We start from the raw sequence: 15,918 nt of genomic DNA, 5'->3' as shown, positions 1-15,918 counted from the left end.
TCCTCCTCCCCCATCAAGCCTTCCAGACTGCCCTAGAAAGAGTTAGTTTTCTGCACCTCTTTACTCCCACAGCATACCTTTAATTCCTTCAAAGTGGTCTTTAGCCCCTCATATTGCAATAAATCTATTTATAAGTCTATCTCCTACTATTCATCTACTGTGAACTCACGAGGGTCAGAGAATGTCTTATTCACGTCTGAATCTACCACCACTAGTATACCTAACAGGTCCTCAAAATCATTATTGAATGAATAGTATTTCAATCAATGACATAAATATATTTTATACAGACTCTTATCTTTTTAGTTAGTTCTCCTGAAATCTAATTCTAGCCCCTGCTATTATTTTACATAATTAAAAGTGGAATGAGAAACATGTTAAGTATTGCAAAAATCACTCAAAATGGTTTAAAGCTAACCAATATGGCAGCCACTAGCCACATGTGGCTATGAAGCCCTTGGAATATGGTAAATGGGAAATGAGACGTCCTGTAAATATAAAATAAACACATAAATTCAAATATTAACTATTTCATTAATAATTTTTATATTTATTACATATGTAAGTGGCATTTGGGATATATTAGGTTAAATAAAAAGTATTGTTAACATTAATTTGTTTCTACTTTTCTAATGTGACTACTAGGAAATTTTAAAATTAGATATGTGGCTTGCATTATATTTCTGCTGGGAAATGCCAGTTTAAAGTTTATAATTTTACAGGGGTATTCACTGTGATTTGGGTAGGAAAACACTGGCCTGGGGAATCAGGAACCTCTCTCCTCCAAAGTCACATACATAAAGCAAGAAAGAAGGAAGGAAAGAAAGGAAGTTACATTTTAACTAACAAACAGCTCAGTAAACAAGTTAATATATCACATGACTACATATTTGGAGGATTAAAAAAATCATTATCTTTTCAACTTAACAACTAGTTATTCAGTCTCCTTTATATAATAACAATTTCATAACTGTTAATCAAACACTGAAAAGGCCCTGGCTGTGTCTAGAATTTAATACAGATAGGGAAAAATATTAAATGATAGCTAAAACACTAGGACTTCCTAAGGGAAGGCATTATCCAATAGAACTTAGAATGAGAAGAACTTATATTTTATTAACCTTTTAAAATTTCTGACATTTATGAGATGTCACCTCAAATTCTTACTAAAGAGAGCTAGAGAAGAAAGAAAAAGAGATACAGAAAGGAAAAGAAATAAAATGAAAGAAACAAGCAGGAAAGGGAAGGAAAGGAGAAGAAAAAAGAGAAAAGGAAAATAGAAAAGAAAAAATTTCAGAGTCCACACTCTCAATTTATAATGATCATTAAAGTTTATTTTTTATTAGGATAGAGACATTTCTACCATGGTGGTTCTATGGTTCTTAGAGGTCTTCTAGTCTAAGTCTTAGTCAATTATTGAACTCTGCTCTGACAACCTCAACAAATCAGTGGAAGACACACTTTGCTAAGTTCAATAATCAGTACTAATAAGGTCTATATTGTAATTATGTTCCACAGTTAATTTTTAGATTTCTTGGTAAATAGAAAGAATTATATAATTGTCACTGCTATTTTTAAATGAGGTTTATTTTATGGTAACTATAATAATATCAGTGGTTTTATTATTATGACAAAATTTCAAGGAAATGTGATTGTTATTTTCTAGGTATTTCCTATAAAGGTTATTATAATCAAAGCATGGTATGGTACAAAAATTACTGGTCAGAAAATTCAGAGATTTGAGCTTTTGTCAGCCTGTGCCCTTTTTTCCCTCACTTCAAAATCATGCAATAAAAATGATCTACCCCACTCAACCCACAGATTTGTTGCAAAGGGTATTATTTCATTTTTATATTTTTAAGATAAAAAGCAGATAGTTCTTTAATGTAATCCAAGGTCACACTGTTCATTCCCATCTCAGATTTAAAAGACTTCAAAATTCTCTACAGTTTTCCTGGGTGTTAGTAAACAGAGTTGTTTAGAAGAAAAAAAAAAACCCTGAAATTGCTATTGCAGAATCAAAACATGAAAAACATTTTCTCACCACTCCTCAACTGTTCAACCTCACAGAAGTGTGTTCCAGTGGGAGTATGAATAAATGCATGGACATGCTTAACTCCATTCTGAAAATTAGAAAAAAAAATATTTCCAGTAAAATTTCAACATATGTCATAAAGCCAATTTCTTTAATTAAACTGAGAGCACGAATAAGTGAGGTAACCTTTTCAAAACGCTTCCAAGGGACTTCTTCCACATAGACTTGAACTCGAATAACATGGTTAAAAGAAGAAAGGAAATGCTCACAGATATTCACAGCAAAAGTTTCTATGCTTTTGATCTGTAAAAAGAAATAAATGTGAAATGATCAGAAATACTTGTCCTACTTAAAAATCATTTTTAAATATCCATGGGACTCTTTTTCCTGATAAAGTGTTTTTTAGAATCAGAGAAACAAAGAATTAGAAAGAATTAGAGATGAATTGGTCCTAATCCCAATTTTTCACAAGGGCTCCTAAGTGTAGTTAATGGATCACCATCACCAGGTGAGACTATCCTGTTTTTGAAAGAAAACTGTGTGCAGGAGAGGATGTGTCTATCCATCAGTGGACGAGCAAAAAGGAACTTAACGTTCAGATTCTCCTCATGGTGAGCTCAATCAACACCCATGCCAGCTAAAGTACTGCAGGATACTTCAAAACACTCTGCTCTCTTCATGAGGCTGGGAAACAGACCTCCCAGTTTCCCAAAGAAAAATGTTAATGAAGGGTCACTTCAACTTCCTTGCCTTGCAAACAGGCCTTCTATTGACCATCCCCAGCTCTCCACCCCCATAAAGCAGCTCCCTACTTCCATCCAAATTCTTCAGGTTAATCTCTAGGCAATGTTTTATGGTCCTAGTACAGTCTAAAGATTATTTATGGCTTTGCCTATAACTAAGGTAGACTGTATAGGTTTCCCAAGGATAGTTTTGTTTTATACCTGTTGTCTCAGAATAATTATTAACAAGCATCCTATTTCACTCTGAAAAGTATCCTGGTTTGGATAAGAAATTATGCAGTCACTCTATCTACAATGAATAAATTTAAATTGTTTTTAACATCCAGGTCCATTCTTTCTGAACTTCTCACATAGTACAGGAAATATAAGAATTTGTGTTATATAGAGACCCTCTTCTCTAACACAGTACAGAGCTTATTGTCAATTCATTTTTAAAGAAAGCAATGCCTTTTTCCATAGCCTTGCCTATACTTGCTGGGCCATTCTGATTAGCAAGAGAAAGGTTCAGGGTGTAGACAGACCTTGCAGAAATAATATTTCAATTAGTTTGTTCGGGCTTCCCTGGTGGCACAGTTGTTAAGAATCCGCCTGCCAATTTAGGGGAAACAGGTTCGAGCCCTGGCCTGGGAAGATCCCACATGCTGTGGAGCAACTAAGCCTGTGTGCCACAACTACTGAGCCTGTGCTCTAGAGCCCGTGAGCCATAACTACTGAAGCCCGCGTGCCTAGAGCTCATGCTCCGCAACAAGAGAAGCCACCACAATGAGAAGCTCACGCACTGCAACGAAGAGTAGACCCCACTCGCCGCAACTAGAGAAAGCCACATGCAGCAACGAAGATGCAATGCAGCCATAAATAAATAAATTTCTAAAAAAAAAATTAGCTTGCTCATTTTGTGTAATATGGGTATGAATTTCACACAAAAGCATGAGAAAAGAAGCTTTCCAGTCTACATTTCTTGCCTTTCTAGACTTCTTAGCAAATAAAAGAATTATCTTGAATTGCCCAGAAATCTGCTGGTCGTCCAGCACAGTTTCACTCACACTTAGAGAAACCTGAGGTAAAAGTGCTAAGAGATTAGAGTCTATCCGTTCCAAGACCCTTCTGAAAAGTACAACTACCACCAAATGTGGATGCTAAGTGGTCACGGAGTTGGGAAAATCAGGAAGGTATTAAATGTTGGACAGATCTCGAAATGTATCTTATACTTGATTTTCTTCTAGAGTAATACCAAGAAGAGAAATGGTACTTTCTTCTATAAATGCACACCATTCTAAAAGAAAAAAATAATAGGACTCAAATAATTGCATGACAAAAATGTGTAAAATTCTATTTGGAAATCTTCTCAGGGCCTTGATTTGCCAATGATCCTAATTAAGAGATAACATGTAAATTTGTCAAGTAGGATTCTCTGCCTAAAAGACGTTGTAGTGAGTTGAGAAACAAGAAAAGAGAACAAATGGGGAAAAAAGAAGAAAAGAGAATAAAGAGGTGAGTTTCAAAAAAAAAGCAAGATTTTCTGTAAAGCTGAGACTTTTAGAATTAGAAAAGGAATTTTTTTCAATGGTTTAAATGTAAAAATAGGGTTAAAAAGTACAGGGAACTTGAAATAAGCAAGTAGTATCCTCATAATATAGTACGGTGATTTCTGCATCCAGATGGGCAGCAGCTAAGAAGTAGAATGACACATACGCCTTTGAACTTTGCCAGGACATGAACTGTGTTCTTGATGGTGTCTGTAGGGATGAGGTCTGAATTGTCTCCATGCAGGTAATCTTTTTTGGAGTTCAGAGTAAGTTGCACTGAAGTTGACACTTCTTTAATGCTGTGATATTTTCCATCTCGCTGAATATGGAGAACTTTTACCATATCCTTCCCATAGCCAGTTCGGACAAGATCCAACTCATCATTCTGCAATGAAAACAGTCATCTTAATGAAGAAGGCTAAATGAAAACAAAAAGTCAACTGCAATTTCTTTAAACCTGAATTTTATCATGTAATCATGAAAGGTAGGAGTCAGAGTATTCCTGAAAGAAAGGTCATGCCCTACCTTTGAAGGAGAATGAGAATTTGTATGGAGAAAAGAGAATCACAAGGAAAAGATGAAAATATATCAGATTGGCCTGAAGACAGACAGGTAGATGGCTTTCTTGATAATAATAAGCAACAACAATAATAACCATACCTCCTGAGCCAAACTATTTACTCTTATTTAATCTCTACTAACTTAATCCTTATATCAGCCCTATGAACTAATATTATTCCCATTTTGCAGAGGGAGAAACTGAGGTTCAAAGAATTTAAGTGACTTACCCCAGTTAGTAAAGGATAGAGCCAAGAATTCACCCTCAGGTCTGTTGACTTCAAATTGTGTACTTCTAACTACTACATAAACTGCCTTCGTCTATAAAATCTTTTGACTATGTTAACTGGAAATAATTATATCCCCTTTTTTATAGAGAGTAGTATTCTGGAGAAACTGCCCTGTGAGCAATAAAAACAATTTGAAAATTGCTTTTTCTACTTGCTGCCAGGAAGAAGAGTAATTAGTGACAGGGTCTAGAGTACCTTCAGCAGTACAGAGCCAGAGCCAAATCGCTGCAAGGAAAGCTATGCTTTTAGTGAAGAAACACTTAATAAAAGCCTGTGACTGATTCATTAGTATCCCTGTCTGAAGCTGGAGCCCTCGCTAGTGAATACGTCCATCTCCACTGCTAGACTCTGTAAGACTTGTCCCTGGGCTTTATTGGTGTTTGAGAGAAGAGGCAGGAGGGAGCAGAGGGACAGGAAAACCTATTTTATTTAGCATGAAAATTAACATTAAAATGGTAACGAGAAAAGGTGACAAAAATAAAAGTAAACCAAAAACAACATGCAGTGAGAATCTGGGGAGGGTCACAAAGAAGAAACCTCGTCTGCGAATCCCATGCAGGCGATATGCTCAGATAGGCCAAGGGTTGCCTAAATATCTACCCGCATAAAAAAATCACCAAATCCCTTGGGAGGAATTTAAAAATGCTAGCCAACATCAGAAATTATTGTCATATTCTTAATCAAAGTGGGGTAGTGAAGGTTGTCTTAAATCTTGGGGATAGAGCCTGGTAGGGCATGCTGCTCTTGGTTATTGAACATACCCTGAAGGTCTGTGGTGTCTGAATTCAGTGCTTCCTCTGTACGAGGGACACATGTAAGGGACAACTCTTGGAGAGGCCCCTTGGATGCATCTGACCCAAGATGGGGGACTCATCTTCCAGAAAAGTATCAATAAGAAAACCTAAAGAGCAGACTTAAAGGATCCTAATAAGAAGTATAATGCTGACAGGGAAAGAGGCACAGCTGTGTGATTGTAGTGGCTTTGAAATCAGACCAGGTCCAAATTCTGCCTTACCACTTATAGCTTTGTGGCTTGTGACAAATAATTTGATGTCCCTGAGCCTCAGTTTCCTGCTTTGTACAAATGGAGATAACTGCCCCTACAAGTTAGAGTGAATGTGAAAGGGCTGGCTCAGTCCCTGGTACCTGGTGGTACAGTGAGGTCAACCCCAGTAAGAGTGGCCATGTCAGGCCTGGCTGTGGATGTAGCAGCAGAAGAGATAACAGAGGGGAACTTGATTAAGGGCACTAGTTTTTAGAGTGGGGAGCACTGCTGGAAACAGCAGAAGGAAGACTCTGGCATGTCTCGAACCGCAAGGGATTCTACCCGGGCCAGGGAGGCAGTTGGCTGGCTTGGGGTCCCTGGATGGTATGGGCTGAGGTCCCAGACCAAAGGTCTCTGAGACCTTCCATCATCCTCGGCACACAGCAGGACTTAACAAATATTACTCCTCAGTCCCATCCCCTGCTACTAAATACCCAAGTAAGTTAGTCTGTTGAAAGCAAGTGGTACCCATGAGATACAGAGTAAGATTAAATGATAGCTACCCTTCATTTCCCAACCCCTGCTCATCAGTTCAGCTTCATATCTTGCCACACCCTATTTCAAACTCCACTTCAGCTATCCTGAGCTAATTGTCGCCACCCAGGCCCTGCATGTGTTCTTCTTTGCCTGTAGGCCTTTGAATTTGCTATTACCTCTTTCTTGAACATTCTTTCTCTTCCTTGCTACCCAACTATACCAATCTCTTTACCTGCCTAACTTCTTCTGACTCAACTTTTTTGAGTCTCAGATGTCACTTACACTAGGTAATTTGCCCCAGCCCTTCAAGTCTGGAGTAGGTGCCCCTTCTATGTGCTCTCAGAATGTTCTGTTATTGCCTTATCAGAGTCTTTATCAAATCACATTACAATAGCCTCTTCATGGGTCTGATTTGTTCAAAAATAGTAAACTATGAAAGCAGAAACAATTTCTATCTTGGTCGCCATGGCAACCCCAGTGCTCAGCAGAATGCTTGGAACACAATTGGTGCTTAATAAATGTATCATGAATGACCGAATGCTGCCCCAACACCTGCACCTCTTGTGTAGTGACATGGAATAGTTCATGAAAATCCCCCAAAGATTGCATTACAGGAAAAGCTGCTTCGGCTCAGACCCCAATCAGTAAGTTCCTCTTCCTGGGAAAGTGAGGAAAGCAACTTCTGCCCTCTGGTCACCACAGCCTGGAGATCACAGGCACAGCTGGCTGGAGAATAAAGGGCCAGGAAGGGGAGAATTGCAGGTAGACAAAGTTAGTGACACAGCACAAAGTGTTCACATTGCTAATAAGACAGAGCATTCTAGCACCGTGCAGCTATCCTGGGGTTCATGCATGACACACGTGGGAGAGGTCAGCACTCTTTAGCAAGCTCCCGCCTGGACTGTGACGCTCTGGCAAAGGCTGAGTAATCATGTGTACTGAGAAAAGAGTCAGAATAAAGAGGACAGGGCTTCCCTGGTGGCGCAGTTGTTGAGAGTCCGCCTGCCGATGCAGGGGACACGGGTTCGTGCCCCGGTCCGGGAAGATTCCACATGCCGCGGAGCTGCTGGGCCCGTGAGCCATGGCCGCTGAGCCTGCGCGTCCGGAGCCTGTGCTCCGCAACGGGAGAGGCCACAACAGTGAGAGGCCCGCGTACCGCAAAAAAAAAAAAAAAAAAAAAAAAAAGAATAAAGAGGACATGACCATCTGAGACTGGAGCAGGATGGAACAAGAACGGTGTGGGACACACCCAAGAGTCCCTCAGCAGGACCTGACAGAACAGATAATGGCCCAGGCCAGACTGAGGCTGTTCTCCTCAATAAGACCTCCCCAGTTCTGCAGTCTGAGAAACCGGAAGTAGGTGCCAGAATCCTATTGTGAATAACACACAGTGTAGGGCAGGGATCCATGTCCAAGATAACCCTACAGTAAAATCCCAAGGTTGCTCTCATCTGGAGGGTGGGCGGGTAGCTGAGAGGATGGAGTCAGACAAGCCAAGTGTGAGTCTCTCTTCCACCACCTATTAGCTCTGTGAATGGCCGCAAATTTCTTCATTTATAAAATTACTAATAGTAGTGCCCATCTAGCAGGATTGCTGTGAGGATTACAGGACATAAAAACATAAAGCACTTAGAAAAGTGCCTGGCAAATTAGAAATGTTCAATAAATGTAGCTATGATTATCATTGATAAATAATAATTATATGTCATATTTTCCATCAAAGGGTCCTTCCAGTTACTGTTAGAGAGCAATAGTCAGACTGTACACCAATCCAGAGCTAGGGTGGCTAAAATCAAAGACTGCTGCTATGATATGGCCTACTTCTGCCTTCATACTTTGGTTGTCTTTCCTCAGGCTTGTGTGGCTTGAGGGAACAAAGTCATAAAAGGAAACAATTTCCTAGAGTAATACTCTGGACTTGTAAATGTCAGTAGGAGTAAATCTATACTTGGCTCTACACAAGAAAAATTCCCTTTTCTTAGACATGTCTTGAAATATAAAGGGATAGAGAATCATCGATTGCCTGCAAGTAATGTAGGAGAGAACTCTCAGAGATTTTAAATGAATCTTACGCATTTTCGCTTAGATACTGAGTGTTCTCTTATTTCCACGTCATATTGAAAGTGATGTAGGTTGTCACTACAGGTCTAGGAGTTCTTAGCCTGGAGTCTCTTAAGCTCTATAAGGCCCAGTGGATGGATTTGAGGTGGAAAAAATATTAGGAAAGATAAGGGAAAATTTTTTAAATTTTAATTTTAAAATGACTAGAATTTTCTCTCAAGTATTAGAAGAGCTTTTGTAAGCATATCTCTACCCTCCATAACAGAGGGAAATACAGAAGTGCTAGCTATTTTGGACCCATCACACATATTTAAACATCAATTCAGTTGCAGTGTGCAGCGATAGATGGAAGAACTATGCGTGGAGACATGCCTCCCTCTCTATCTTTGGAATGTGCTAGAGAAGTCCTTTCAATTTTCCACCTAGATTTTTCCTTTGCCCGGCTATTTTCTTGGACATTTGTGAACAAGAAGACTTCTGAGAAAAACGCTGAACTAATATGAGAAAAAGGGGCACTCATATGAACCATCTTAATATCACTTTGTTGGATCTTAATAATACATAAAGATAAGAACAATAATGATGAATAATAATCTTAGAGGCATCTGGTATTTTTTGGCTGCTTAGGATCAACTAAATCTCAGATGGAAAAATATTGATATCTGCTAGCAAATGTCATGTTGCTTTAGGCTGTAGAGTGGCTTATTTTTACTATCAAGGGGGGATATGCCTTGAGTTTTGTTCAAAGTGTGGCTCCAAAGGGACTTGTCAAGCAGATGTTTCAAGCATAATATAACGACTCATATGCATAATTATTGCAGAAAGGGCGATCTGTCACCTAATGAAGACTCCATCTACAGGTGGTCCGTTATTTTCATACTTCTGCCTATTACAAAGGATGAGAGACTCATCACTAAATGCCAAGGGAAATGCTAATTTTCTTCTTGCCAGCCTCTCCATAGTACCAAGAGCCTTAGGGCAGGGAACTGGAACAAGGTCTCAGGAGCCTCTAGGAATAGGAGCAGAAAACCTCACAACGAAGAATTGATGGAGACCTCCAAACATGCAGTTGGAAGGAAATTCTACTGAAATGCATACCCTGAAATATTTCTCTTTCCTAATGTATAAGACTTGAAAATAAAAATAATAGTAGCAACAATTTAGTGAGGGTTTGATGGGAAATTTCTATATATGAGTTCCTCTAACCCTTTACAAGAACCCTGTGAAGCAGATATCCTTAACCAAGTTTTACAAAGGAAGACACTAGGGTTAGGTAACTTGCCAAGGTCACACAGTTCCTGGGTGACAGAGGGAGGAGGAGTACCTCGACCATTTGCCCCAAAGTGACGCTCTTTCTCACTATGTCAGAGTCCCTACACTCATTAGGGAGAGAAAGGAAGCATTCTGATCCCGCCCAGAAGGAGGGAAGTAGGCAGGCTATTGCAGAAACTTGCATTTCTATACCATTTAAAAATTTTCTATCCAGTAAAGACCTATATTATCTTATCTATTCCTCACAAAACCCTGTGATTCGGTGGGAAGGACACTTATTTTAATATAAACTAGATCAGTGATGTTAAGTGAGCTTCCCAAAGTCACACAGCTGACAGGCAGACTGGTATAGTGTAAAGGGCCCTACTGAGACTGAACAGTGTTATTCTACCTACACTATACTAGGCAGAACTTACCCAAAACTGGGAGATGCCCCCTGCTCAAACCATTGGTTTTTCTAGCACTTCAGTCATTTTTCTAAATTACAGATAAATTCTAAGCTCAGATGAATTCTGTGTTTTTTGCAGGTTTGTTTAAACTGTGAAATAGGGGAAGGAAAGAAGGGTGCTTCCCCTCTGGGGCAGGATTAAAATTCAGCTTCGTGCCTTCAACAATGTGGCACCACTATTGAGTTGAACATTGACTTTTTTCTGGATCAGCACCATTGAAAACACGAGTAATGGAGGTTTCTTTGTAGTCAGTAGAACCATATCACTAAAGGACTGTTTTCAGTCCATCTGCAAGGACAAAGAAGTAACTGCATCATGATAGAAAAGAAACAAGGTAAGAAGGAACCAACATTTAATGAGCACCAGTTACGTGCTGGAGGCTATGTACACAGCATCTCACCGAATCCTGATAGCATTTTGTAAAGGTGCAGCTCATGAGTCCCACCTTCAGAAAAGGAAGCTGACACTCATGAGCTTAAATAGTTTGGTCAAAACTGCATGGTTAATGAGAGGTAGGACCAGGCATGGAACCCAGGTTTGCCTGATTATTTTTATGATACTCAGCTATCTCCCTGATATAACATTATAGTGAAGTTCTTTATAATGGGATTTTACCTACATCCCCACATTTATTTGTTTCTCTGATTAGGTTTAATTCATTCTAAAATCTGCATAACCCCAAAACTGAAGTCTCTGAAACCTTTTTCATTCAATCCATACATTCATCTCTATTTATTTAATTCCTTCTAGTGACAAGCACCGTGGTAAGTGCTGGAGATAAACAGCAAACAAGGCAGTCACTATTCTGCCCTGATAGAGAGTAGAACAAACTTTAGAGTAGAATAAACTTTTCTGGTAAAGAATCAAAGAGTATTTTAGGTTTTACAGGCTGTATGATCTCTGTTGCAACTACTTAGCTCTGCCATTATGGCATAAAGTAGCTATACATAGTACATAAATGAATGAGTGTGACTGTATTCCAATAAAACTTTATTTACAGGAACAGACAGTGGGCCAGATTTGACCCACAGGAGTTTGCTGACCTCTGCTTTCTAGAGGAACTTCAGAAAAGAAACCAAGTATTTAGAACACATTGTGATAATTACTCTAATTGAAAAAATACAGTGGGTTTTGGGACTATATTGTAAGGGACACCTAAGCTGGATTGAGAGAGATGGGGGATGGCTTCCAGGAGGAACTGGTATCCACAAAGCCCCCTAAGTGATGAGTAGGAATTAACCAAATAAAACTGTCTGGTCCTCTTCCACTTATTCTACTTATATTTCCCTTTAACCACATTTTTCATGAACAATTCTTTATTTTACAAATGCCTGAGTCATTTTGTTTGTCTCATCTCATTTCATTAAAATAATGATGCAACAAGCATTCAACTTTCTGTCACATTCTAGATTTTACTCTGTATATTAACAGTCTTTTAACAGTTTGAACAAAAATAAAGTTGAACTTAAATATGAAAATTTTATGGTATGTAAACCATACCTCAAAAAGTTATTGAGGATAAATAAATAAAACCAACAGTCTAACTCCCAGGAGACCTCACAGGATGACTGCACTTTGATGAAGCCAGCACAGACCAGGGTCTGGAGAAACCCAACTTTATTTCAACCTCAAATTCTCACACATAAAGCTTTAAGGAACATGAACTCATAATCAAAAATCAAAGGTACACATGGTAGCAAAGTATCATGAGAGAGAGTCATAGAAATAACAGGTAGCAAAGTCTGACCAGCAAAGATTGGAATTATCAGACACAAAATAAAAGTCATATATTTAATATTTTTGCACAAATGAAAGAGAAGTTTGAATAGCTTCTCTGGAGCAAGAAATAAGGCACTATAAAAAAAGACAAAGAAAATTTGGAAAATAACCCAACAGAACTTCTAGAAATGCACTAATAAGTGGATTAAGAAACAGATTGAACACAACTGAAGAAAGAACTAGTTATTTGTAAGAGGTAAAGTAACAGATTAATCTTGCCAAAGAGAGAATTAGAGAACTGGGAAATTGATCCAAATAAAGAATCGGGGATTAATGCAGACACACATGAGATAGAATATATGAAAGAGACATAAAATGTACTAGAAATGAACTTATTTACCAAACAGAAACAGACTCAAAGACATAGAAAACAAACTTATGGTTACCAAAGCAGAAAGGTTGGGGAGAGGGATAAATTAGGAATTTGGGAGTAACATATATACACTACTGTATATAAAATAGATAAACAACAAGGACCTGTTGTATAGCACAGGAACTCTACTCAATATTTTGTAATATAACCTACACAGGAAAATAATCTGAAAAAGAATATATATATTCAGCTACTTTTGAGTTGAACATTGACTTTTATCTGGATCAGAATATATATATTCTTTTTCAGATTCTTTTCCAATGTAGGTTAGTACAAAATATTGAGTAGAGTTCCCTGTGCTATACAGTAGGTCCATGTTGTACGCTGAGAAAACCATAATTCAAAAAGAGACATGTACCACAATGTTCACTGCAGCACTACTTACAGTAGCCAGGACATGGAAGCAACCTAAGTGTCCATCGACAGATGAATGGATAAAGAAGATGTGGCACATATATACAATGGCATATTACTCAGCCATAAAATGAAACAAAATTGAGTTATTTGTAGTGAGATGGACGGATCTAGAGTCTGTCATACAGAATGAAGTAAGTCAGAAAGAGAAAAACAAATACCGTATGCTAACACATATATATGGAATCTAAGGGGAAAAAAAATCATGAAGAACCTAGGGGCAAGACGGGAATAAAGATGCAGATGTAGAGAATGGACTTGAGGACACGGGGAGGGGGAAGGGTAAGCTGGGACAAAGTGAGAGAATGGCATGGACATATATACACTACCAATTGTAAAATAGATAGCTAGTGGGAAGCAGCTGCATAGCACAGGGAGTTCAGCTTGGTGCTTTGTGGTCACATAGAGGGGTGGGATAGGGAGGGTGGGAGGGAAACGCAAGAGGGAGGGAATATGGGGTTATATGTATACATAGAGCTGAAACTAACACAACATTGTAAAGCAATTATACTCCAATAAAGATGTTAAAAAAAGGATATATATATATATTCTTTACAGTGCACCTGAAACTAACACAACATTGTAAATCAACTACAATTAAAAGAAAAATTTAAAGAATAGTATTAAAAATGTACTAGAAACATACGATAGAGAGAATGTGGAAGAGGCAAAATTTGAAGAGATCAGGACTGAGATTTTCACAACTAGAGATTATCATACTAAGCGAAGTAAGTCAGAAAGAGAAAGGCAAATGCCATATGATATCACTTATATATGTGGAATCTAAAATATGATACAAATGAACCTATCTATGAAATGGAAACAGAAGCATGGACATAGAGAACAGACTGGTGCTTGCCAAGGGGGAGACGGTTGAGGGAGGGATAGAGTGGGAGGTTTGGGTTAGCAGATGTAAGCTTTTATATAGAGAATGGATAAACAACAAGGTCCCACTGTATAGCACAGAGAACTATATTCACTATCCTATGATAAACCATAATGGAAAAGCCTATAAAAGAAAAGAATATGTATGTATAACTGAATTACTTTGCTGTACAGCAGTAATTAACACAACACTGTAAACTCTAATTAAATTTTAAAAAAAGACTGAGATTTTCTAGGATTATTGGATGAATGAATGCAAACTTTCAACCATTAAAAAAGAAGCTCATTACCAAGTAAAGTACTCGTCTTTGTTCACTATACTTGGCCAAATTACAATGAAGGGATTTTCTACTAGTTCTACTATATAGAGGTAATCATATTGTGAAGGAGACGTGATATTTTCATAATATTGTACCAATTGGGCTTCAAAAGTGGGTAATGTGAAAAACATTCTGCTCAGTTTGTGTTTTCTCCATCCACCGAATTCACTGTGCTTCCTTCCACGACATTGCTTTGCTGATTTTAGTAAAAACCCAGGACTGGAATCTAGGCTTTAGGGTAATGTTGAAATCCTTGGAACCCCTCAACCACCGGTACAGTGTTTGACACCTAGTGATTGCATAAGGAAGGTTGTTGACTGACCATCAGCATGACCAGTTCAGCAACAACGAGAGATAAGAAAGCTTATTGAAAGTGACACCTGAAAGGAAAGAACCTAATTGCATTTTTCCAGATCTTGAAATAAAATTGACTTTAGCAAAACCATCCTAATACACATATCCTGCAGCTCAATCACAGGAAGGGCTCAGGTTGTAGTAAAAATAATCTTAGCTAACACTTATGGATCATTTATTATTTGCCAGGCACTGTGCTAAGCGTGTAATGAGGAGAAAATGAGAATTATTTTATATCCTAGTCAACAAATGTTCTTTAGCCTACATAAATGAAAACAAGTTGCTTGCATTCTGTATATGAATTAATGAATCCTAAGCCTAGTGTACTCACCTGTTATCATTATAATACCAAAAGTTATCACAAGATAAAATTAAATTTATTCCACTTTAACTTAGAAAAGTAAACTTCATGCTATGAAATTTTTTTAAAAACTGATGAAATTTTGGGGTTGCTGAAATCCTTTTTTTCTGAGTGCAGTAAACACATACATTAAATAAAATGATACCCATGGAGGAATGGTCAGAAAAATGCTTCTCTGTGTACCAGTTCGGTAGGTTGTGAAACCAGATACAGCACAACGTTGGCCTCAGGGCATTAAGTCTCAAAGTTTAGGGTGCCGCAGCATCACCAAAAAACTTGTAAATAATGTAGATTCTTGAGCCCAACTGGAAGAATTCTTAGTTAGCAGGTTTGGGTTGAGGTCCCTTTTTGCCAGCACCACAGGAAAATGTGGGCAGGTGGCCCATAACATTCCTCACAAAATTCTGTTTTAGGAGAAAGAGCTCTAAGCCCTTCGCTTTTATGAACCCCAAGGATCCTGAACAACACCAGCTCAACCATAGAAGTGATCCAGTTTGCAAGGGTCCAATTTAGTCTGAATCCCTAAGTGACTCTGATCTGGATCCATAAGCAAAGGGACAGATCAGAGCCATAATGACTTTCAGGCATAAAGTAAACTGCTATTTATTATTATAGCATCTTTAATAATTGATTCAAAGGCATCATGCACTTAAAGAAATGTTTTCATATGCCTATCTACTTCTTCCCTCCTCCAAAAAGAGAATGGTCTCACCTTTGTATAGTCATGGAAAGGAGCCATTTTCCCTTTGCCTTCAACTTCAGATTCAGTTTCAAGAATGGGAAAGAATAATTTGGGCAAAACAGATGCTTGTAACATTTTTATTTGATCTGAAGCATGAGCGGTCAATATGTTTACCTGATTGCATTGCAACCAGTTGGACACCAAGGCCTCTTTGGAGTCAAGCACCATGCTGAGTGGCTAAAACCAGGAGGTGGAGAGGCTATGTAAACATCTTCAGTAAAATACAACTGAATT

The 15,918-nt window shown here is 38.3% G+C and overlaps 1 protein-coding gene across 1 annotated transcript in view; it reads right to left on the bottom strand.

Moving 5' to 3' along the window:
• The window catches only part of LOC132515516 (uricase), a 34,870-nt gene extending 19,018 nt beyond the window's left edge, over positions 1 to 15,852 (bottom strand). The window contains exons 1-4 of the mRNA XM_060141920.1: positions 15,655 to 15,852; positions 4,471 to 4,689; positions 2,222 to 2,338; positions 2,045 to 2,123 (exon numbers count right to left, since the gene is read on the bottom strand). Of these exons, the coding sequence (XP_059997903.1) occupies positions 2,045 to 2,123; positions 2,222 to 2,338; positions 4,471 to 4,689; positions 15,655 to 15,852 (613 nt within the window). The remainder of the gene's footprint in view (positions 1 to 2,044; positions 2,124 to 2,221; positions 2,339 to 4,470; positions 4,690 to 15,654) is intronic.
• Between the last annotated feature and the right edge of the window lie 66 nt (positions 15,853 to 15,918).

The sequence above is a fragment of the Lagenorhynchus albirostris genome, chromosome 2, assembly GCF_949774975.1.
Source record: "Lagenorhynchus albirostris chromosome 2, mLagAlb1.1, whole genome shotgun sequence".
Taxonomy (NCBI): domain Eukaryota; kingdom Metazoa; phylum Chordata; class Mammalia; order Artiodactyla; family Delphinidae; genus Lagenorhynchus; species Lagenorhynchus albirostris.
The sequence above is the reverse complement of the archived record's forward strand: the minus strand, read 5'-3'. Positions and strand labels throughout refer to the sequence as shown.